Source organism: Lithobates pipiens, unplaced genomic scaffold (genome assembly GCF_037356315.1).
Source record: "Lithobates pipiens isolate NorthernLeopardFrog02 unplaced genomic scaffold, aLitPip1_a1.2 Scaffold_19, whole genome shotgun sequence".
Lineage (NCBI taxonomy): Eukaryota > Metazoa > Chordata > Amphibia > Anura > Ranidae > Lithobates > Lithobates pipiens.
Genome location: NW_027507764.1, coordinates 432,116,757 through 432,142,002, shown reverse-complemented (window position 1 = coordinate 432,142,002; position 25,246 = coordinate 432,116,757). Strand labels below are relative to the sequence as shown.

At 42.6% G+C, this 25,246-nt stretch overlaps 1 protein-coding gene across 1 annotated transcript; it reads right to left on the bottom strand.

Moving 5' to 3' along the window:
• Positions 1–6,140: 6,140 nt before the first annotated feature.
• On the bottom strand, positions 6,141–25,002 carry TTR (transthyretin). The gene is made up of 4 exons (XM_077492610.1): positions 24,846–25,002; positions 19,689–19,834; positions 18,129–18,264; positions 6,141–6,402 (listed from the first exon to the last, which is right to left on the bottom strand). The coding sequence occupies exons 1-4, from the start codon at positions 24,906–24,908 to the stop codon at positions 6,286–6,288; spliced, it is 462 nt and encodes a 153-aa protein (XP_077348736.1). The 5' UTR covers positions 24,909–25,002; the 3' UTR covers positions 6,141–6,285.
• Positions 25,003–25,246: the final 244 nt, after the last annotated feature.

Here is a 25,246-nt window from a genome sequence, read left to right as displayed (position 1 = left end):
AACCGAAGAGGGGGACAAGACCCCCGAAGTCGGAAGAGGCTGCGGCGACGACGAAGAAGAAAGCCGGGCTCCTCCGCTAGCAAAAGAGCTACAAGAAGATAGCGGAGGAGTCCGGCGAGAAGACCCCTGAAGACGGAAGACCCCCGGAGCTGTGCAATAAACTATTTTATCTTGTGTGTTGTGTTTTTTTTTTACAGGTGAATGGGTAGGGGTACATTGTACCCCATACTCATTCACAAAGGGTGGGGGGCCGGTATCCGGGGGCCCCCTTATTAAAGGGGGCTCCCGGATTCCAATAAGCCCCCCGCCTGCAGACCCCAAGAACCAACGGCCAGGGTTGTCGGGAAGAGGCCCTTGTCCTCATCAACATGGGGACAAGGTGCTTTGGGGTGGGTGGGCCGCACGCCCCCCCCTTCCCCAAGGCACCCCCCATGTTGAGGGCACACGGCCTGGTACGGTTCAGGAAGGGGGCCGCTCGCTCGTCCCCCCTTTCCTGGCCGGCCGGGTAGCGTGCTCGGACAAGGGTCTGATGTGGACTTGGGGGGACCCCACGCCGATTTTTTTCGGCGTTGGGGTTCCCCTTTAAGTCCATACCAGGCGGCGGGGCCAGTGACGTATCCTTTGCGGGCCCCGCCTACCTGGAGACGCGCTCGAAATGAGCGGACTTTCCTCCGCGTGTGTGGGCGAGTCCGTTCATTTCAAAAGTAGGGCGGATAGTACGGCGGACTAAGTCCGCTGAAAAAGTGCCGTGTGTGGGCAAGTAGCCCGTTTGGAAAGTCCGACGGACAGTCTGGCGGGAACTCCGCCAGACGGCTACGTGTGTACGCGGCTTAAGATTTATTGATGTGGAGTATCAAGCTAACAGTGTCTCTGTTAAAGATCTAGATCAGCTCATTGGTACTGAACCAGAGAGGTTGATAATGGGTAACACACCTGTCAGCACTCTAGGAGAGCACCATGGTGTTGTGTCAGCCACCTCCAGCTGAGAGGAGGTCCCTTTAAGAAAAGTTACAACCTCTCGTGTTTCAGAGCATGCACAGCTCTTTCGTCAGACCTGTGCATGCTCCGAAACGCGTTACCACCCACCACCTTCACATGATGTCACATCGACCGTGTGCATTTCAGCTTGGTTTCAGAACCTGGGCCACTTCATCGCATCTTCAACTCCTCGCCAATTCATGTCATGAGGGACTCTGACAGCTGCAGGATGGCTCTCTCTCTCCCCCCAAACAGACGAGGATTACAGCGATCCACATGAGGACAAATCACTATAAGCCTATGACCTCTTAATATCTCATGTTTTTAACCCCATTGTGCCTGTAATAAATCTTTTAACTACTGTGCTTAGAGGCACCTTTCTCTTTCCTTTATGACCCTCCAGAGTTACTTCTTTTCTACAAAGTGTTGCCTTCAGAGCCACCTCTCCACTGCTACTAAGGATCAGATACCCAGCCTCACCAGAGTGCCCTCGTCTCTCCCTCCTGACTATAGAAATAACGGTACTCCTGCACTCCTGTGAAATGTAAGGAGATGGGTGAATGCGTGATGGGCACCATAGAGATAAACAGTGTTACAAGACCCTAGGCTCCCTACAGATTCAAGAGGGTAATTTGCGGGCAGATTTCCTGAGGATCATACAGAAAGACCCCAGGCTCCCTACAGATTCAATAGGGTACTTTGAGGACAGATTTTCTGAGGATCATACAGAAATATAGGTATACAAAGGGAATTAGCTCAAAGCTCAGGTGGCACGTTAGGTGTTTGATCCCCCAAGTAATAAGAGCCCATACTTATTACTAAAAAAAGTGTTTAAAAAATGGACCCCTTGAAAGTTGAACAAAGGGAAAAGCTTGGTCTAGAAAAAATTGAAGAAGAGCTTTGTAACGTTATTGATACCACACACTCAAAAGCGCAGGACTCTATCTCATGTTCAGAAAGATACCAAGATTTGTAAATTCTGTAATGGTAAAATTTCTAGTGTGGTCTCCAGAAAAAAAAGCAAACTTTTGGAAGTGCATCTGTAAAAAAAAAATCAAGGAGTGTCTTTGTAGAGCCTAAGTAAGTATAACAGGGACACAAGGAAGGGCACTGCTCTGTTCTGCAGATACTTTGTGTACCTTTACAAGACTCTTATGCTGGCATTCAGTGCTATTCAGCATTCATCCAGAAGAGGGAGCCAGTGGCCATGAAAGACTTGAGAGATGTTGATGCAGAACCTCACTGAACTTTGGGAAATGTAGTTTGTGAAGAGGATCATGCATAAGAGCAGGAGTGATGCACTGCAGCTACCAAATATACAATCCTAACAGGAGGGGAAAGGAGCAGTTTTTCTCCAGGGCTGAGAGAGAGAACTTCCTCTTGCTGCAAGGGGGCTGGAGTGTGCACATCTCTGTTCCTTATTGCAAACTAACCTGCTACAAGCCTGCAGCTTGAGAAAGAATACTGAATCTGTTAACCTGTGTGCCTCCAGGCAGATCCAGAAATGAGCTAGGACCAAAGTTGCTGTATTGCTGGGACTGTTGAGAGGACTTTTCTGTCATCGATCTGTTGCTGTTAGCAGAGACTGTGTATATAGGAACCTGCCATTAAACTAGCAGCCTTATTCACTACATGCAGACTTTATTGGGACTGTATATGTGTGCAACACCGTAAAGACCAGATCTTAACACTAGCTGGATGAAGAACTAGCCGTAAGACCTGCTCACCCAGATAGTTGCTTCACAAATACTTTTCCCATTGTCCATTATAAGAGGTACCTCTTTAGGGAGCCTTATATTACATCACAGATATTCATGTAGAGTGCACTATAAAGAGGTTATAGCATGCTGGTTACAGAGAAGTTCTAGTATTGTTAATTACTATTGCTGTTACTGTTTAACAATGTTACTGTTTATTGCTGGTTGCTAGATTTACTTTAATTTAGTGGTACAGAACTCTACCCTAAACTACTATAAACATAGTGATTATATTGTCTAGTGACCTGTGATTGAACTAATTCTCTATTTGTTAATTTAAGCATATACTGCCATTTACGTTAAAGTGGAGTTTCACCCAAAAGTGAAACTTCCGCTTTAAGTACTCCTCACCCCCTTATATGCCAATAATTTTTTTTGGGGGGGTGGGAGCAGGTACCTAGTTTTGACAGGTACCCAGCTCCCACGTCCGCTCAGTGCGCCGCAGACCCTGAGCGGAAGTTCTCCTCTCCCCCTCCCTCTCGGCAATCTTCTAGGACACGTCACAGGTCCCAGAAGATTGCCTGGTCATCAGGATGCACATTGCGACTCACGCATGCACAGTACGCTCCCGGCTGTTAAGCCGCAAGCTGTCACAGCTGGGTGCCCACACTAGTGATGGCGGTGCCGCGGAGAGGAGAGGGAGAGATCTGAGGCTTTGTGCAACCGCATCGCTGGATCATGGGACAGGTGCATTTAATACCAAGTTAATATTTTTGTGCACAAATAACATATAGATTTGGATATCATCTTTTGTTACAAAATGCTTTTTTTTTACACCACTTTCTGTCCCATCACATTTGGAAGCAGGATGGTTTTTTTTTTTTTTTGTTTACTTTTTTTTTATTCTGTTTTGTGCCACATTTCTTCTCTAGTCTGCATTTATATTTTTTTAATTAACAAGCTACTTACACTATGTTTATTAATTTGGTGCCCTTTGCACATGACTATATTCATTTAAAAAAAAAACTGGAGCACTTTCCCTTTGTGTACCAGTCTTTGTAAATTCCCTTCAAAGTGTCTGGGATGAATAAATACTTTGATGCCTGTAGTTGTCCAGTGCAGACTTGGTTTAGCAAGAACAAACTGCAGCCTGAGTAATAACTGCAAAGATCTAATGCCTTGCTTGCACTGCACTGCCCCATAGTGGTTTTTCCATACTCCAACAGTTTTTTTTCCCAGTGTTGGTTTGAACTTGGCAGAAAATGCTGTGCTAACTGCAGATCACTGATAATGGCATCAACTTATGTACAGAGGAAGCATGCTTGATACATATTAAACTTTTGTTTTCACTATCACATTTATGTGTGGGTATATATATATATATATATATATATATATATATATACATTTTTTTCATTACCCAAAGTATTTTGTGGAATTATTTACTGATACTGTTTGGCAGTGCCATCAGCCACAGTAGCCTGAATATAATGAGGATTCCCCTATCTACTCTGTTTAGCATAAATGGGGAAATAGAGTGAATCTCATCTCTTCCATTGGCTAAATGGCCAAAATTCAAGCTATCTATGCCAGGCTTAACCCCTTCACGTCAATGTAATGCAAAGGGATTGTATCGGGGTAATGCATGCAGCTGCACGCATCACCTGGGTACCGTTTTCTTAGAGTCAACTGATAGGCCTAAACAGCTGCTTGGCTGTTATTACAAGCAGCGGGAGGGGATATCCCCCCTCCTGCCACCTTCCGCGGCTCGCCCAAGGTCTCCCATCCCACCGGGAGGCCTGAGCGACCAGCCAGCACATCCGCTGGCTGGCCAGATACCTGAACGAAGCCAAAATTGGTTTAGATCGGTTCTCCGATCTAGTAACCCGGAAGCAATGTCATGACATCACTTCCAGTTTACTGAAGACTTAAAGGCACCAGATTTAAAAAAAATTGCAGTATTCAAAACTGCCGAACTTGGCGTTTTGAATGCTTTTAAGTGCAACAAAAGGATTTGGGGTCTTATAGACCCCAGATCTCGCCATAAAGAGTACCTGTCGCTATCTATTATTGTCACAAGGAATGTTTACATTCCTTGTGACAGCAATAAAAGTGATCATAAAAAAAATTAAAAGGGACAGTGTAAAAAATAAAAAAACTTTTTAAAGCGCCCTATTCCTCCGTGCTCGCGCGCAGAAGCGAACACATACATAAGTTGCGCCCGCAAATATAAAACGTGTTCAAACCACACATGTGAGGTATCACCGCAATCGTTAGAGTGAGAACAATAACTGTAGCAACAGACCTCCCCTGTAACTCTAAACAGGTAACCTGTAGACATTTTTAAATTATCATCTATGGAGATTTTTAAGTACCGTAGTTTGTCGCTATTCCACAAGTGTTTACAATTTTAAGGCATGACATGTTAGATATCTATTTACTCCGCGTAACATCATCTTTCACATTATACAATAAAAAATTGGGCTAACTTTACTGTTTTTCTTTTAATTCATGAAAGTGTATTTCTTCCAACAAAATTACATTTGAAAGACCGCTGCACAAAAACAGTGTGGCATAAAAAATTACAACGATTGCCATTTTATTCTATAGGGTTTCTGCTAAAAAAAAAAAAAAAAAAAAAAAATATATATATATATATATATATATATATATATATATATAATGCTTGGGGGTTTTAAGTAATTTTCTAGAAAAAAATAAGATAAGTAAGGACCTATAGGGGGGACAATGGGTGGCACAGCTAACTGTATCAATAAGGCTGCGGAGGGGGCTGTTTGGGGTTTTGTGAACTTTTTTTACCAGATGAGGTAGTTACATAGTTAATCTGGTTGAAAGTCCATCCAGTTAACCCAAAACAGAAAAAATAAAAAAAAATACACAGAGACAAATAAAAAAAACCTTCATATATACAGTATATACTATCCTATACCCACAGGTGAACGAGAGGAAGGCAAAAAAAAAACAGCAATAAAAGCATGTTCCAATTTGCTCAAGTAGGGGGAAAAAATTCCTTCCTGATCCCCCACTTGTCTTTTATTAACACACTTTGATAACCTTACTTTCATAAAGCAGATGATGTCCACAAAGTGCCTTATATAGGATGTCTGAGCAAAGAAGATAGTATACAGTATATATACATATTTCACTATCCGCAATGCTTAATGTCCCTGTAGCGATGAAAAAGTGCCAACAGGAACCAACGCTTCCAGTTTGAGTTCATCAGGGGCATAGGCATCTGACACGTGAGCATCGGGGGAACCAGTGTAATTTCTATCTTCTTTGCAGGCACATCTTTTATGGCCACTTTGATTTTAGTGAACAAGTTGCTTTAATAAGCATGAATGCTGATACAAACTCGCTGATCAAAAAGCAAACAAATAGATTACCCATAAGAACATGATGATTGTGTTGTTAGGCAACCAAAACCAATAGTGACACAATTAATTATGTGTTTGTCATGTGAAGAAACTTTATTTAACACCATGGTTAACATAACCTAAACCTGGAATTAGAGTTTGAAAGGATACAAAACAATAACAAAAGCTACAAAACATAACACGTGTAATAAGCAAAGATGGCTCGTCATAAGTTAAACATGGGCTTCCTTGAGATCGCTGACCACAGCAGTTGTAGAGAAGGAATACGGAGTGAGGAGCACAGCGATGGTGTAGTGACGGTGTCCAGCATCATTCGCAGTAAACACAACCTGCAACAAACAGAGCAGACCACCATGTTACATTATAATCTATATATCAGTAGTCTCCGGGGCACTCTTTGCTTGCCTTTATTCGACCCTTGGGGCACTATTCCTCCCACTGGCATTAACAACGGGGTATAATTCCTGCCACTGACACCAACAGTGGGGCACTATTCCTCCCACCCGAACCAATGATGAGGCACTATTCCTCGGAATTAGGATTGGCAGCAAAGGGGTTATGTGTATGGGTGAAGGGTGGGGGGAAAGAGATGGCACAAATTAGGTGTCAGATTATTGGCAGAGTGAGTAAGAAGGAGGGGTCTGCCTGGTCACATAGGACCTTGTGATCTACTGGTCCCTTCAGTCTGTACATCTTCAGGAGAGAACAGGTCCCTCCTTGTCCTCAAAATAAAATTGAGAGAAAATTAAATAAAAAATGAATGAAAACAACATGGGTTCTTTTTGTATACTTTGTTACATGTTCACGTGTGGGGATGGCCTTAATGGCGTTTTCTGTTATACCTTCTAAAGTTATGTTTTTTGTGAAGAGAGAAATGAATAGTGGATCAGTCATGGCTGTGTGGTTTTAAACTATTCCCATGACCCCATTGCAGAGGTTTTTCTTTTTTTTTTTTGAGACTGCTAATGCAGTGTCTCTATACAATTAAATGTCTCTCCTTTTCCTGTTCTAGGTGACACCTATCACTTGGGCAGGAAATGTGCCCCCACATCCTGTTCTGTCAGACACCTGAGAAATAGGCAACAAATTGATAGCGTTTAACTTATTTTCTGTTTTATCTGGTATTCATGAAATGGGAAACGACAAGAAAGGATTTAAATGGGCACACAAACATCAATAAAGGCATGACAGAGGTTTTACCCTCTCTACACTCTATCTGAAGCAAAAAAAAAAAGTTTTGTGTTTTGTCTGGAAAGGGGATTGAAGACTAAACCTTGTTTTCCTCGCTACAACATATCCTCTACTTTCTGCAGCTTAGTCCAGTCAGCATTTTTTCTTTTCTTCTTATGAGGGTTTATGATTTTGTCATTTTAATTTCATGGAATGTCTCACCTAACGATAGAAGTGGATCTTATTGGTTTTGGTAAGTGACTTCAATTGCCTTAGAAGGGCTCATAGTGATTAATAAAAGATGGACAGAATAGATATTTTCTTTTTATAACTCTTCAGATTCATTTGTTTAACAAAAGATGCTTTACAAATTGTTGCTAGCACTGGGTACCCCTGGGGCACATGCCCCACATCGCCAGTTGAGTGCCTGAGGTCCCAGGACTGTGACTGCCCAACTTTCTTTTACTATTTTTCAGGTTCAACATTGCATGTGAGTGTGAGTGTGCAAAAACTCATTTCAGGGAGGGGGTAAATTCATTTCAGGGAGGCGGCGCTTTGCACCCCCAACTCCCCAACAACCCCAATATTTTTTCACAGTGCTTCTGGGGAAGGGGGTGGAGGGTGGGTGGCAGTGAATGGTGTCAGTAGTTTGTCTAAACAGACCCCTGACATCTCCCCTTTGAGACAGAGAAAAGGACTGAGGACACAGATTCCCCATTCCCTTTCGAAGCACTGAAGATGAATGAACAGAAGACAGAGGCTCCTGTTCATTCATAAACTGAGCAGAGTGAACACAGTTTACTATGCTCAGTTATCACAGGATCAATCTCACTCACTGTGTCCAATTCCTGACAGTTCCCCCCACATCCGGCGGGAGAGGAGAGGAGGGGAACCGGCTGTGGGGCACGAGGATGGGGGCGAGGAGGACAGGAGCAGCAGAGGAGAACACGGGGGCGAAAGGAGAACAGGGGGGAGGAGAAGGACACGGAGGGGGCTGGAGGAGGCGCACAAAGGAAACAGCTGGGAATGATCGGTGCTGCTGGAGGGACAGCTGTGATCACTGATCTCCCTGTATAGCTTTTTAGCTGACAGCCGTGGGAGGGAGAGAAGGAGAAGCGGCTGTCAGCTAAAAATATATACAAAGGAGATCGGTGATCACAGCTGTTCCCCGCCGCACGATCATTCCCAGGAGATCAGGAGGCGCTTGTGGGTGAGCGGGAGCCGCCTCAAAAATGTGGGAGACTCCAGCACCTCGTGGGAGAATTGGGATATCTGCACTACGTTGTATATGTGTGAGCGAAGACAAGGATCTACATTGTATTTGTGTGTGAGGGGAGACAAGGCACTACATTTTATGTGTGTGTGAGGGGAGGCAAGGATCTACATTGTATGTGTATGGGAGGGGAGACAAGGCTCTATATTGTATGTGTGTGTGAGGGGAGGCAAGGATCTACATTGTATGTGTGTGCGAGGGGAGACAAGGCTCTATCTTGTATGTGTGTGTGAGGGGAGGCAAGTATCTACATTGTATGTGTGTGTGAGGGGAAATTAGGATCTACATTGTGTGTGTGAGGGGGAAATTAGGATCTACATTGTATGTGTGTGTGAGGGGGAAATAAGGATCTACATTGTATGTGTGTGAGGGGGAAATAAGGATCTACATTGTATGTGTGTGTGAGGGGAAATAAGGATCTACATTGTATGTGTGTGTGTGTGTGAGGGGAAACAAGGATCTACATTGTATGTGTGTGAGGGGAAGCAAGGATCTACATTGTATGTGTGTGAGGGGAGGCAAGGAGAAAAGGACAGTGTCTTGAAAAAGTATTCATAACCCTTGAATTTTTCACATTTTCTCATGTTAAAAAAACGTAAATGTATTTTATTGGGATTTTATGTGATAGACCAACACAGTGGTACAATATTGTGAAATGGAAGTAAAATGATAAATGGTTTTAATTTTTTTTTTTTTTTACAATATCTTAAAAGTGTGGTGTGCATTCGTATTCAGCCTCCCGCAGTCAATACTTTGTAGAACCACCTTTCGCTGCTATTACAGCTGCAAGTTTTTCTGGGGATGTCTCTTCCATCAGATTGGATGGAAAGCATCTGTGAACAGCAATTTTCAAGTCTTGCCACAGATTCTCAATTGGATTTAGGTCTGGACTTTGACTGGGCCATTCTAATGCATAAATATGCTTTGATTGAAATCATTCCATTGAAGCTCTGGCTGTATGTTTAGGGTCATTGTCCTGCTGGAAGGTGAACCTCTGCTCCAGTCTCAACTCTTTTGCAGACTCTTTTTCTTCTAATGCCGCGTACACACGACCGGACTTTTCGTCGGACTAGGTCCGACGGAATGAATCCGTCGGATATTACGATTGTGTATGAGCTCCAGCTAACTTGAGTCCAGTCGAAAAATCCATTCGTCTGTATGCTAGTCCGACGGACGAAAACCAGTGCTAGGGCAGCTATTGGCTACTGGCTATGAACTTCCTTATTCTAGTCCGGTCGTACGTCATCACGTTCAAATCTGTCGGACTTTGGTGAGCTTGTGTGTGGCCAAGTCCGTTCGTTTGGAAAGTCCGTCGTAACTCCACCGAAAGTCCGTCAGGAAGACCGTCGGACCCAGTCTGTCGAAAAGTCTGGTCGTGTGTATGCGGTATAAGGTTGTCCTATATTTGGCTTCATCCATCTTCCCACCAACTCTGATCAGCTTCCCTGTCCCTACTGAAGAAAAGCATCCCCACAACATGATGCTGCCACCACTATGTTTCGTGAAGGGGATGGTGTGTTCAGGGTGATGTGCAGTGTTCGTTTTCCATCACACATAGCGTTTTGCTTTTAGGCCAAAAAGTTGCATTTTGGTCTCATCTGACCAGAGCACCTTCTTCCACATGTTTGCTGTGCCCCCCACATGGCTTCTCGCAAACTGCAAACTGACATTTTATAGCTTTCTATCAACAATGTCTTTCTTCTTGCCACTCTTTCATAAAGGCCAGATTTGTGGAGTGCATGACTAATAGTTGTCCTGTGGTCAGATTCTCCCACCTGAGCTGTGAATCTTTGCAGCTCCTCCAGAGATACCATGGGCCTCTTGGCTGCTTCTATGATTAATGCTCTCCTTGCACGGCCGGTCAGTTTAGGTAAACGACAATGTCTTGGTAGGTTTGCAATTGTGCCATAGTCTTTCCATTTTCCGGATTGAACAGTGCTCCGTCAGATGTTCAAAGCTTTGGATATTTATACCCTAACCCTGCTTAAAACGTCTCCACAACTTTATCCCTGACCTGTCTAGTGTGTTCCTTGGCCTTGATGATGCTGTTTGTTCACTAAGGTTCTCTAACAAACCTCTAAGGGCTTCACACAACAGCTGTATTTGTACTGAGGTTAAATTACACATAGGTGGACTCTATTTACTATTAAGGGGACTTCTGAAGGCAATTGGTTCCACTAGATTTTAGTAAGGTGTAACAGAGTAAAGGGGGCTGAATGCAAATCCATGCCACACTTTTCACATATTTATTTGCAAAACCGTTTACCATTTTCGTTCCACTTCACAATTATGTGCCGTGGTTGTAACATGACAAAATGTGGAAAATTTCAAGGTGTATGAACACTTTTTCAAAGAATTATTAAGGAATACATCACATATAAATAAACAAATAAATATATCAAACAAATCAAGTAAAATAAAAGTTCATGAAGTCCATGTTATCATGCCAAGAAAGATGTGTAAAATCAAACCAAAAAATAATTATGCAGATGATAAATAGTCCCCGTTAACATGGTGATGCTGGATGTTTTTTGGTGTTTTTACAGCAGCTGTTTTTGGCTGTAGCCTTTTTTTCTACAGTCATTAAACTCTCCATTATGTTATCCTATGTCTGCATGCACACATAGGCTATTATCAGCTGTTTTGGGCAGTGGTGTTTTTGAGCAGTAAAACACCCCCCAAAACTAGTGGGTTCTGTGAGAGGCTTTTCAGCTGTAAAAATGCTCTAATGCTGATAAACACTGATAAACGTTGATAAATGCTCAAAACTTCGCTCACCAGCGTTTAAGGTTTTTGATCCATTGAAAAAAAAAAAAAAGTAAAAAAAAAATGTTTTCTTCAAAAAAAAAAAAAACACTAAAACGCTAACGCGGAAAATGCGGAAAAAAACCCCATTAATAAACGCTAAAAAACGCTATTGCAAAAACCTTGAAAAAAGTTGAAAAACTCACTGCAAAGCTATTGATGTTTTTTATAATGTTATTTTAACGTCCAGTGTGCATCAGGCTTAAAACCATGCTCAACACGTGTACTTCATTATTTCTTAGTGCCGCAAGAGATCACCAAAAAGTGCTTCACTGCAAAACTGTGTAAGTTGGCTTCTTACCAGATATTTTTTTATAGTTATTTTATATAGTTTTTTTTTTTTTTAAAACATACATACAGTACATACATAAAAAAAACCTCCCAGACAGAATAGAGTACAGAATGCTCCTATTCCAGCTTATAACAAAGGGAAATTGTGCATCATATAGACACTATACGGCAGTGCAAAATACATCTGATATGGGCATCAATCTTGGGAGGTAGGTACTATAGTTTCAAACAATAAAACCATAGCAGAGTTCAGGGTAGTAGTAAAATACAAAATTCACAGTGAAATCTTGAATTATGGCAGTATGGGGGACAGGGTCAGAGGACTACCTAACCATCTTCCCCAGATTTTGTGGAAATTTTTTTCCTCTTTCATATAACAAAGGTAAGCTTGTATAGAGGCAGGGACTCGTTAACCAGTTTTAAAACAAAGTTTCAGAGTCGGGGTCGCTGATGCCTTCCATGTTAGTAAAAGGGACTTCCTTGCATAAAAATATAGGATATGAAGCAGTCTCTTGAACTGAGAGGGAATAGTAAGGCAGCCAAAGATGCCCAGAAGACAATTTTTCGGGTTGACTATATTTGGGGGACCCAGTGCTGAAGAGATAAACGAGTCTATGTTCACCCAGAAATCTTGTACTATGGGACAGGTCCAGAAGCAGTGGATAAAATCTGTAGTTTTGATACATCCCTGGAAGCATTGAGCAGAGGGGGATAGGTATTCCTATTTTGTGAATTCTAGCCGGGGTGAGGTGTGAATTGAAAAAGATTTTAATTTGGATTATCATGTTCTTGGAGATAACAGAGGTCTTAAATGTATCACAGAATTCAGACCAGTCTTCTTCTGTAATAGGAATAGCTAGGGAGTCCCATTCCTCTTGTGCTGTCCTAAATCTAGGGTCGGTGTCTTTTATGAGGGAAGAGTAATAGGGGAAGATAAGTTTTGTCTGGTCCGGGGATCTCAGGAGTTTTTCCAGGTCAGGTGTCCTAGTAGGACTGTCTAGGGAACCAAACTGTGCTCGCACTGCATGTCTAAGCTGGTAATAATAAAATAGATAGATACATGGTAGGTAAAAGTCTAAACGCATCTGAGAGAAGGATTTGAAACCCTGAAGGGTGTATATATGGCATAAGTACTTAATTCCCCTGGACGTCCATCTTTTGGGTTCAGGCATGGAACATCACTCCTTAAGAGTAGGGTTAAACCACAGTGGACTATTGGGAGAGGCCAGCCAGGAGTTAGTTGAAAGCTTTGCTACCACTGTTTGGAACAGGGAAAGGGAGGTACGTATAACTGACATGCATGGTCTAGGTGGTGTGCATCCTCTATAGATAAGGTCTGAGTGTTTCAAATGAGGAGACTACAGCTCCAGGCATTATTAGAGATGGGCTGAAGCCAATCATGACTATTAACCAGCTGGGATGCCAGATAGTAAAGGTAGAAGTTGGGGAAGGCCAAGCCAGCCAGGTGGGATGGTAGGCATAGTGTTTCCAGTGCAACTCTAGGGGGTGGTCCTTTCCAAAGGAATGCAATACAAATAGAGTCTCCATAGTCTCCACTCTCCATAGCCAGAGCAAATAAGATGGGTGATAGGGTACATTCCAACCTGGTGCCTCTGGTGATTGGGAATGTCTCAGTGACATGGAAATTAATCCGTATGCAGGCTAGTGGTAAGGTATAGAGGAGATGTATTCATGCTATGTGTTGGGGGCCTAATCGGTATATTTTTAACACCCGAAACAAATAAGGCCATTCCACACTGTCGAAAGCTTTGCAGGTGTCTAGTGACACAGCAACACGAGTAGGTGAACAGTCATTGGTTAAGTTAGGCTGTGAAATAATCTACGGATGGTCGTTCTTGTTGAGCAGCCTGGTATAAAGCCCCCCTGGTAACTCCGAACCAATTTCTCAACCAATTTATTCAGAAGATTGGCCAGGACTTTGGCCAGAATTTTGACATCTACATTAATAAGCGATATCGGCCGAAATCGCATTTAAGAGGATCTTTCTGAGGTTTTGGTATCAAAATTATTAATGCCTCTCTCAGTGAGGGAGGAAGTACTCCGTCTTTCAAGGCCTCGTTATATGTATTGAGTAGGATAAGAAGGCCAGGAGGTGCCGAAAGTGTGTATACCATTCAGCTGGAAAACCATCCAAGCCTGGCATCTTATGGGTAGGTAGTTCCTCTACAGAAAGAGGTTTGTCTAGCTCATCATGGTATTCGTCAAGTTGGGTCTGAGAGTAGGGGGTTCTAGTAGCATAAAGATTGCGGCAGAAAGATAGGAAGGCGCCTGTTATATCCTGAGGGACATCACTAATCTTATCCTGGGAAGTCAGGATCCTAGGAATTGAGATAAGGGTACGATCAGATCTAGTTAGGTAGACGAGTAAGCGACCCGCCTTATTGCCACGTTCAAACGTCTTCTGGGTAACATAGAGCATACGTTTTTTAGTAAGGTCCAGCAAGCAGAGCTCATACTCCCTACGGCTGTGCAACCACGGGGTTAGCATAGCTGTACTAGGTTTCTGAACATAGGCCGTCTCTGCGACCATCATTGCATTTTCTAGCTCCTCAGCGTGCTGTTGGGTATTTTTGCGCAAAATGCCAGTAATGAACATAAAGGTGCCCCACAACACAGTCGTGGAGGCCTCCCAGGCAGTGGAGGGCCCAGTAGTGCCTTGATTCGCACACCAGTAGTCGGCAATACTTTTCCGGCAATTATTCTGCACAATGTCATCCTCCAACCAATGGGGGTTTAATCGCCAAATGTGAGGGCTGCACTCGGCAGGAGGAGGAGATCAACAGAAAGAGGGACATGATCAGAAATCCCCCTGGGTAGATAGGAGACTGTTTTAACAATAGGAAGCTAATAAGCAGGGGTAAATGCCATGCCAGAGACAAGGTGTGGAAGAAGTCAGAGTTGCAGGAGAAGTGCCGCTCATCTGGGTGCTTCCATCGCCAGTAAAGCCATACACTTGAGTCCAGTCAACAAATGAGGGATAGGGCCTGCCCCCACCCTCAAGTGGTCCATGGCAGGGTCAAGTACAGCATTAAAGTGTCCTACGAACAGTAGGGGACTGGGGATCTAGACAGTAATAAAAAGGAACAAGTGAGAGAGTAAATCTGGGGAGAATGGGGGAGGGACATATACCTTTTACTAATATAAAGACTGTGGAAATGATACGCAAAGTAATTATAATGAATCTCCCTTCAGGGTCTGCTTTTATCAGCAGAATTTCTGCCGGGAGGGACTTCGCAAGAGTAGTTAGTGTGGGTGGCTTGGTATTGTGTAGCCAGCTAGGGACGTTTAAGGGTCCGCAATGTGGTTTTGATAAGGTGGGTCTCTTGAAGGAAAATAATATGGGGTTTATATTTTTTTAAATAGAATAATACCAGTTACTGCTTTCGAGGTGAGTTCAGACCCCTAACATTCCAAGAAATCAGTTTTAACGCTTTAGCCATAGGAAACTATATCCAACATAGTAGCATAGGGAGGGTCATGAAAAAATGCAACATGACATACATGACATTGCCTATAGTATAATCTGGAGTACAAATGCAGTAGCATCAAAGAAGGAGCATCCATAGGAGCATAAAGAACAGAAAAACACCTGAAGGTCCAGTCAGTCATTCTCAACAACCAAAACATAAGAGAATGTAGAAAAAAACAACCCCTGCCCCCCTCCATCCCCCCGCCCTGCTCCACCATTTCAAACACAGTGAGCTTTGGTTCCCTGAACAGAAAAAAACCCCCAGTAACAGTCATGAGAGGTAACAGAAAAACCTGTGGCCTCGCCACCTACTGGTACAGGGGAAATAACAGGTCCAATTAGGCTCTCAAGTAAGATGCACGTGTCCATCTAGTAGGATATAGGATTTACCTTTAATATAAGGCATAAACAGTAGCAGTCATGTAAGGCACAACAGGTGCAAACGTTAGGAAGATCAAGTGGTAGAACTGGCTAAGGCATCCGCCAGGCCTACCGCAGGGGCACTGTAGAGCAACTAGAGAAAAGGGGCTGTAAAAGTACATTCCACAGAGTAGCTATAGCATCAGAGATGTAGGTACTAATCAGAGGATTTAGAAATCCTGTAGGTGTTCAAGCAGACATCAGGTAGGATAAGCAGAGAGGTAGGGATAACTATAGGAACATCAGCAAGTGGCCTCAATTGCGGCATTGTCTGGATTGTTTACCTAAGTGAGCGTCTAGCCAGGCTATGGCTTCTTTAGGATAGGAGCAGAAGTGAGCTTTACCCTCATAGATGAGCCTCAGTTTAGCAGGGAAGTGCATTGCATAGGGGAGGCCTTCAGTGCACTTCAGTTGGACTTCAGCTGAGAAATCAGGGTATATGGAGATATTATTGCCATTAAACTTGAGTGGGCCTTTCTTTCTCTGGCAAGGAGCAAGATAGCGACTTTGTCTGGAAAATTTAGGATTTTTGCAATTGGGGACCTTGGAAGGGCCCCCGAGGAAGGGGGATGCGGGGGGGGGGGTGCGATGTGTACTTCCAATTCCAAAGGCATGGGATAGCACCTCCACCCCAAAAACATCCTGCAGGAATTGTTCAGGGCGCGTTTCCTCAGAGTGTTTCGGGAACCCCACAAAAAGGAGGTTGTTCCTTCGAGAACAGTTCTCTAAGTCATCCAACTTTGCTCTGAGGGTCACCAGCTGCTCTGTAGCCGTGCGTACTGTAGCAGCTAAGGGGTGCACTGTGTTTTCTAGTAAGATGATACGTTCTTCTGCTCCTCCTGTCCTTTCCCCGCAGGTTTTGTACATCCTGCATCCTGCTTCAATAGGGAAAAATCAATATTGATGCTTTCCATTCCATTTGTGAGGGAGGCCTTGAGGTCTTTTATACCAGCATGATTTCTGCCAGAGTAGGCTCATCTAGAGGGGGCCCAGTAAATTGCAATCCACTGAGCATGTAGGGGAGTCTAGAGGTGTTAGGTGGTCAACATGGGTGTGGAAGGCTGTAGGCAGAGAGTCACTCACCCCTTGTGCAGAGAGCTGTGCTGAGGTAAGGGAGAGCTGCAGCGTGGCTTCAAGCATGGCTGAGGGGTCGGCGCCATCTTGCCTCCTGAACTTAGCAAGTTGTTATGCCACAGACTGGGGCACGGCTGGCCTGTTTTTATTCACCATCATGCCTGTAACAAATGCCCGCCGTCTTTTGGACTCAGAATTCCTGCAGGATGAGAAGAAGCAGCCGCTTTCATGGACCTTTTCTTACCAGATATTTAGACCTTGTCAGGGTCTAGCCTCTCTTTAGTGAGAGTACCCCTCACTACAGGTATGATGCATAACTCCCATTGCATGCGTTTGGAAGTCGTGTTGCCCCTGTGTGAATGGACTGTTAATGATACAAGTTCAATAGACACAGATTGTTATTGTAACGAAACAAAAATAAAGCATTTATTTATGTTGGATCTTTCGTTTTTCGGATTCTGCGGTTTCGTTATCGAAAATACCTGAAATTCGGACAAAAATGCATTCAGACGAAAACGAATGCACATGTCTAGTCAGCAATGATTAAGCACTTTGTGTGAAATGCATCTGCTGAACAGTGTGGATCCCTCGTGTGTCATGTTTTTTAAACCTTTGACTCTACAATAAACCAAAACATTTTTCTTCATCTCTGGATGTGCCGCTTTTTCTCTTTGTTTTATTGATCTATATTGTTTTTGTACTATTAAGTACTTCATGATCGATTGTTTGACTTGCACTTTTATGTTTGTGGAAATTCTTAATTAAGTACACACAAGCACTTTAGTGACAGCACAAATTTTTCTTTTTTACACACTTAAACTGGTTGCATTAAAAAAAATCAATGAAGTATTTAAGATAGCTGCATTAAATTGTTTCTTTTATATCTGCCTGAAGGGGTCAGTTTAAAGGTTAGGGTTGGAGGGGTTGCAGTATTAAGGGTTTAGTTTAGGTAATTGTTCACAAATCTGGGGGGGGGGGGGGGGGCATGATGTCTTATGGTGGCCCCAGCAAGACCAGGTGGCCATTTCAGCTTTGGACAATACTATATACTTCTATTGGATTTTAAGCTGAATGCAAGGCAAACAGCTAAATACACAAGCCGTTTTGCCGGCCAGGATCAGTATTTCTTAGAATATTGGCCAGCTACACCATTCACATTAGTTCTTATGCCGTGTACTTGCCAACGGGATAATCGGCATTTCCGACGGAAAAATTTAGAACATGTTCTCTATCTAAGTCCGTCAAAAATGCTGATAGAAAAAGTCCGATGGGGCATACACACGGTTGGAATATCCAACCAAAAGCTCTCATCTGACTTTTTCTGTCGGAAATTCCAACTATGTGTACGCGGCATTAGTGCTAGGAGCCCAATTTAAAAACTACCATCCCCAGCAGTTGAAAACAAATGCCAAAGGCAGCTTTGTATTTTTATTCTGACATACCTTCTTTAGATGAACCCCATAGAAGCCATGATAATAACATACACATTGGTGAATTCCCCTATCATTAGTGACATCAAACCATCAGCTTACGTCAACATATTCATGGAATGGAGATAGACCAAGCTTGCTCCAAAATCGTTTAGTTGCAAATTCCAGCTTATAAATTCCTTCTACGAACTGTTCTTCAGTAGCGAGGTTATGGATTTCCCCATCAGATGATGTAGTTCTGGGGGAACAAAATGGTAACTGTAGTTGTGTAATATCCAGCTTTATGTTGCATTTTGTGTTTATTGATAAAGGCAGGTGATATTTGTGCTGTTAGCAATGAAACTGGCTAACATATAGAGTAGAAGACATAAGAAATGTAGTGCTGTGGAAATTAAAGATGAATTCCTCGATTAATCAATACATTTTTTTGATAGATCAAAGTTCTTTTGAATGGTACTCACATCGCTTCCCGGTCTTCAGGGAGTTCCGTCGGAGGTCCGGTGACGTCTCGGACATCGACGTCACCGGATTCCTCCCCCCTTCCCCAAGTGCCTCCGTCTGCTAACGAAGGGAAGGGGGAGGAGTCCGGTGATGTTGAAATTTTGATTGAAGGTAAGGTGCATGGGGAGGAGCTACACATGGCGTCACCCGCTGCTGCCTTACAGAACTAACACGATTTACATACTGTGATTTTATCATCTTTATGTGAGTAGTTTGTGTTTGAACACAAAAATTAAATCTTAGCCCTTGTACACACGGTCGGAGTTTCCGACAACCAAATCCGTCTGAGTAATTCCGACGGATTAATTCCAGAAGAGGTCCGGAAGTGATGTTGCATACACACGGTCGGACAAAGTTGTCGGAAAATCTGATTGTACATAACGTGATGACGTTATTTCATTACGACGGGACTACGTTCAGGCTAGTAGCCAATAGCTTTGGTCTAGGAATTTGATCTGAGCATGCGTGGCACTTTGTCCGTCGGAGTAGGCTACACCTGATCGGAGTATGTCCAATCGGAGCATTTTGTTGGAAAATTTTACCAGCAAGTTGGAAAAGTTGGTCCGTCGGATATTCCGACGGAAACGGTCCGATGGAGACCACACACAGTCGGAATATCCGACAGAACGGTCCGATAGGACACATTCCGTCTGAATCTCCGACCGTGTGTACAAGGGCTTATACTTAAGCGGTGAGCACTTAGATCTTTTCTTTGTACCCATGACCTGGCATCCTTGCTGAGATCTCCGTGAGACGTGAGAGAAGTTTATGGTGTTAACACTTTTGACCACCTGCACAGGGGTCCATGCCATAAGGTGATTGTCACGCTACTGTGGAAAAAAATTACTCATGTCAGTGCTGCAGTTTGAATTTAAAACAAACTTGTGTGAACTGTGAAGTTAAGTCATGGATTGTGGAAACTAACTAGTGTCAGGTGATTGTATATAGTGTACACCACATTTACCACTGACTAATGCAGAGTTGCAATGCAAGGAGATCAAAAGCAGTTGGATCTGTATGTGCATTATAATTAATTGAAATTAGTCGATTAATCGATTTAAAAAAAAAAAAAAGATTAATCGAACACGGAAATTTTAATCAGTAACAGCCATACAGAAATGTATTCATTTATTTATTCTGAAGATGAAGTGACCGGCTCACCCAGAAGAGATCAAATCCCAGTTCTTATCTTCATTCTGTTTAAACACTTTCACTGGCAGTTTGCCTGCTGGGATCCCCCTCACAGCATCCAGAACCTTCACCATCAGAGGACACTTGGAATCCGCTTCCCCATGTGTGCCTTGTGCCTTAAAATGGGAAGAATTTTTTTTTTTTTAAGGGTGACAAATAAACAGATTTGTGTGCACAGTATCCTGTAAACCAGATGATGTACATAGCAGCACTTAGACTCTAGGGCAGTGATGGCGAACCTTGGCACCCCAGATGTTTTGGAACTACATTTCCCATGATGCTCATGCACTCTGCAGTGTAGTTGAGCATCATGGGAAATGTAGTTCCAAAACATCTGGGGTGCCAAGGTTTGCCATCACTGCTCTAGGGGATGTATTTCTAAAACACGATATTCATCTTGTAAAAATGTATGTAATTTTTTTTTATATGTGTGAATGCCAGCTAAATCAAATGTTACTAGGACACTATAATACTGTAAAGTATAAAGTATTGGGACACCTACCTTTACATGCACATGAACTTTAGTGGCATCCTAGTCTTAGTCCGTAGGGTTCAATATTGAGTTCGCCCACCCTTGCAGTTATAACAGCTTCAACTTTTTTGGGAAGGCCGTCCACAAGGTTTAGGAGTGTGTCTATGGGAATGTTTGACCATTCTTCCAGAAGTGTATTTGTGAGGTCAGGGACTAATGTGGACGAGAAGGCCTAGCTCACAGTCTCCGTTCTAATTTATCCCAAAGGTGTTCTGTTGGTTTGAGGCCAGTACTCTGTGAAGGCCAGTCAAGTTTTCCATCCCAAACTTGCTCATCCATGTCATTATGGACTTTGTTTTCTGTACTGGTCCAGATCATTTGGTTGAGGGAGGATTATGGTGTGGGGTTGTTTTTTAGGGATTGGGCTCGGCCCCTTAGTTCCTCTTAAGGCATCAGCATACCAAGACCTTTTGGACAATTTCAGGCTCCAGACTTTGTGGGAACAGTTTGGGGATGGTCCCGTCCTGTTACAACATGACTGCATACCAGTGCACAAAGCAAGGTCCATAAAGACATGGATGAGCAAGTTTGGGGCGGAGGAACTTGAATGACCTGCACAGAGTCCTGACCTCAACCAGATAGAACAATTTTGGGATGAATTAGAGCGTAGACTGCGAGCCAGGCCTTCTCGTCCACATCAGTGCCTGACTTCACAAATGCACTTTTGTTGTGGAACTACTTGTCCCACGAGGCATTGTAAAACTCTGATATTCACAGACATGACTAGGCATGATGGAAATTGTAATTCCTGAACAACTGAAGGGTCATAGTTTGGAGACCCCTGCCACAAACACACTCCTAAACCTTGTGGACAGCCTTCCCAGAAAAGTTGAAGCTGTTATAGCTGCAAAGGGTGGGCCAACTCAATACTGAACCCTATGCACTAAGACTGGGATGCCTCTAAAGTTCATGTGCCTGTAAAGGCAGGTGTCCCAATACTTTTGGTAATATTGTGTATTCGCTCCAGGTGGATTTCTATTTATTCATAAAAATAGAGTGGTTTGGGAAAATACTGAATTATGGCCACTAGATGGAGCTTACAATTATAGTAAAGAAGTGTTTCTTTCCTAAGATCATCAGTTCTATCTAGTGGTCATAGTGTGGTAGTTTCCTAATTCACGCTATTCTTATGACTGAAGAACATCTAACCAGGAGAGAAAATAACCTAAAAATTATAGATTTTGCCAGCATTCACACAGAACTAGTGTCCATGCAGATTTGCAGGATGAATAGCTCAGAGAAGATTTTATAAATATACCCCATATATATATATATATATATATTTTTTTTTTTTTAAACCCTGTCAGTTTTGCCCATCTGTGTATTTGACCTCCAGAAGATTTACCCTCCCCGGCCATTTTTTGCAATGTGTCACTACGCTACTTTAACTGACAATTGCGTGACTGTACCCAAACAAAATGTATGTCCTTTTTCCCCACAAATATAACTTTCTTTTGGTGCTATTTGATCACCACTGCATTTTTTTAATTTTTTGCACTATAAGCAAAAAAAAGACCGACCAACAACTTTCTGCTATAAAACATACACCCCCCCCCCCAAAAAAAAACATTTCTTGATAAATTTAGGCCAATATGTACTCTACTACATTTTTTTTGGTAAAGAAAAAAAAAATCTCATTAAGCGTGTAGAGATTGTTTTGCGCAAAAGTTATAGGGGATACAAACTATGAGATATGTATACAGGAAATTGCATTTATTTCTTTATTTTTTACTAGTTATGGTGGTGATCAGCGACTTATAGCAGGACTGTGATATTGTAGCAGACATTCGGACACTAACTGACACTTTTGACACTTTTTGGGGACCAGTGACACTCATAGTGATTAGTGCTACAAATTTGCACTGTCACTGTACTAATGACACTGGGAAGGAGTTAAACATCCAAGGCAATCAAATGGTTAAATGTGTGCCTAGCCAGTGTTTTGGTGTACTGTGTGTGGTGCTTTTACTAAGGCAAGTAATGGATTTTATTTTCTCTTTAAAAAAAAAAAATCCATTACTTCCCCTCTGACAGGACATGTGTAAATTCATGACGATCAGCAGGTGCCAGTGGTAATCCATGGGCCGGCTCCCGCTGATTGAGATCTGCGGTGTGTAACCTCTTCCCAACTGCCCCACACAGATATACTGCAGCAGAACGGCCGCTCAGTGCCAGATCACGTGATAGGTATGTGATCTGATGCTTCTGGGTCTGAGGCGCACACAAGCTGGCGATTCGCTCCCGCTGCGATTGGACACAGCAGAAGCCAAAGAGTCTGGCGGACACAATGGGAATAAGGAACATGGATCTCTGCCTTCCCACAGTACAACCACCTGCCACACAGTTAGAAAGCACTCCCAGAGAACACAGTTAACCCTTTGATTGCCTCTGATGTTAACTCCTTCCCTGTCATTAGTTCAGTGACGGTGTATATTTTTAGTACTGATTGGTGTATTAGTGTCACTGGTCCACAAAAAGTGTCAAAAGTGTCAGTTAGGTGTCTGATTTGTCCACAACAATATTGCAGTCCTGCTATACGTTGCTGATCGCTGCCATTACTAGTAAAAAAATGATCTAAAAAAATCCCACAGTTTATAGTAACTTTTGCGTAAACCAATCAATATACGCTTTTTTTTTTTTTTTTTATTTTTTTTTTTTTTTTATAGCAAAAAGTAAAAAATATATATATTTATTCAAAATGGTCACTCTTTTTCTGTTTATAGTGCACCAATTAAAAACCTCAGAGGTGATCAAATACCACCAAAAGAAAACGATATTGGTGAGCAAAAAAGGACATCAATTTTATTTGGGTACAGCGTCGCATGTCCGCCCAATTGTCAGTTGAAGTAACGCAGTGCTGTATTGCAAAAAATGGTTTAGAAATGAAGGGGGGGATAGAACTTCCAGAGCTGAAGTGGTTAATCACAGAATGGCGGGGTTGCTGGCGACACACGCGCTCCCCTACCGAGAAGTCAGAAGCTGGTTGGCTACCATGCGCAGCTGCCCCAAATTTTGCTTTCTCCAGTTTTATTAAATCAACCCCCCATGTCTCTGTGTGGAGGTGGCAATCTTGGTAGAGGAATGGCTTTGCCTCCTCATGTCAGCCTCCTGGAAGGAGAACGGTGAACAGCACAGTAATGACATCACCAAATCTCACTCCAAAACTCATGAGAGCAGTAGTGCCTTATACCTCACATGGCAGATATATAGCTATGAGGCACTATGCACCAGGGTTGCCAACCTCCCGCAGCATTTTTTTTACTGAAAACATGGAAAATTTACTGGCGCAGCACATTTTTTTTACTAGCAACCTGAGAAGTTTTAGAACTGAAAACTAACTAACAGTGTATATTTGAAGAGTATAGACATGAGATGGAAACACTGACAATACCTATAACAAAGTTGTTTGATTTACACTTAAAAAGTCAACACAGCATGAAATTATCAGCCCCTGATATTTACTGGCAGTTGTAAAAAAACAAACAAAAAAAAAACACAGATTTTTGAAAACTGTCAGTAAATTTACTGGCAGTTGGTAACCCTGGCATGCACATGAGTGCCTAGGTACACTCACATACTAAGGAATATCCTGCTAATTCTCAGGAAGAATTCCAGACAAAAAAAAAAAAAAGGACATTTTTACCATACAGCTGAGCTTAGGCACAATTAACACACAAAGGAAATCTTCACTTTTTGAGTTCTGTGCACTGACACCTCTGCATTTGGTCCCAATGTTATGTAAACCAACAACTTTAGACCTAAAAAGTAATTTTAATGAGGAGATTGGTCATAGGTTAAAGTGGTTATATAGTCAAAATTTTAACTTTTACCTACAGGTAAGCCTTTAATAAGGCTTACCTGTAGGTCAATAAATATCTCCTAATTCCCCCTGCAATGACCCGCTGACTTCAGTGGCGCATGCGCACAGGGGATTCTCAGCTGAAAGCCCGGCAGACACCGGACCTTGCCGGAAAGAAGTCTCCCGCACGCATGCGTGGGAGTGACGACATCGTGGCTCCAGCCACTCACATCGCTAGAGCCGTAATACCCCGAAGACACGCCGAGGCAACATGTCAGCTAACTCGGAGTGGACCAGGGGAGATACCGGCGCCTCGTTCTAAGGTAAGTATTTCATAATGAGCTAGTATGCGGTACATATTAGCCCATTATACCTTTTGCCTTACAGGTGTAGAAAAAAAAAAAGTGTCAGCGGGTTTGCTACCGCTTTAATGAGGAAACATTGCTAATGTTGTAACTCACTATATTATATATATAACAATTTTATTAAATAACATCTTCGTGCTCATCCTGACAGCGTCTGAACAAATGTTACAATATAATGCTAAACTTGCTCAGGGTGAGGCTGTACTGAATAACTGCCAGCAATGTAGAGGGTGCCAGAGTCTATGCAGCTCCGAGCTAAAAGGGACACGTGAAAGGATGCTTGTAGTAAGGTCAATTTTATGATATCTATCTATCTATATAAGAAAACATAATGTAAACAAAGATAAATACACAAAATGCAGATGTGCATTGCTACAATACACTGTGTCATCACACCATTAATAACCATTAATAACATCACAGCCACTTACCCTATGGAATGCACCAGAGAAAATAAAAATCGTCAGTAGCGCTAATGTATTATAATAAGCCATGCTAATAGTGGCTTCTTGGTACTTTGCTAGACAAATAAGGCAAGCAATGAGCTGAAGAATCTATACTAGAAATAAGAGTAGGTGCAAATCGGAACCTATATAATGACAAACCTGCTGATTCAGATTATTGACTTAGTAAACAATAAGAAAATAATTAACTCATCCACAGTTCTGCAGAGAAAGATTAGCTACATGAGGACATTCATCTAGGTAGGTTGCACATTTTCTCCCCTATTGTCAGCATGGCAGTAGCTTGTATGTAGGCCATTGAAAAAAAAAAAACAAATATATATTTATATATTATATACACACATACTGTATATATATATATATATATA

Excerpts from the sequence above, each read along its gene's own strand:
- TTR (XM_077492610.1), bottom strand. The coding sequence starts at position 24,908 with ATGGCTTATTATAATACATTAGCGCTACTGACGATTTTTATTTTCTCT. Across the intron at positions 19,835-24,845 it reads TCTCTGGTGCATTCCATAGG|GCACAAGGCACACATGGGGA; the intron begins GTAAGTGGCTGT and ends TCCCATTTTAAG. Across the intron at positions 6,403-18,128 it reads CATTCCATGAATATGTTGAC|GTTGTGTTTACTGCGAATGA; the intron begins GTAAGCTGATGG and ends TGTTTGTTGCAG.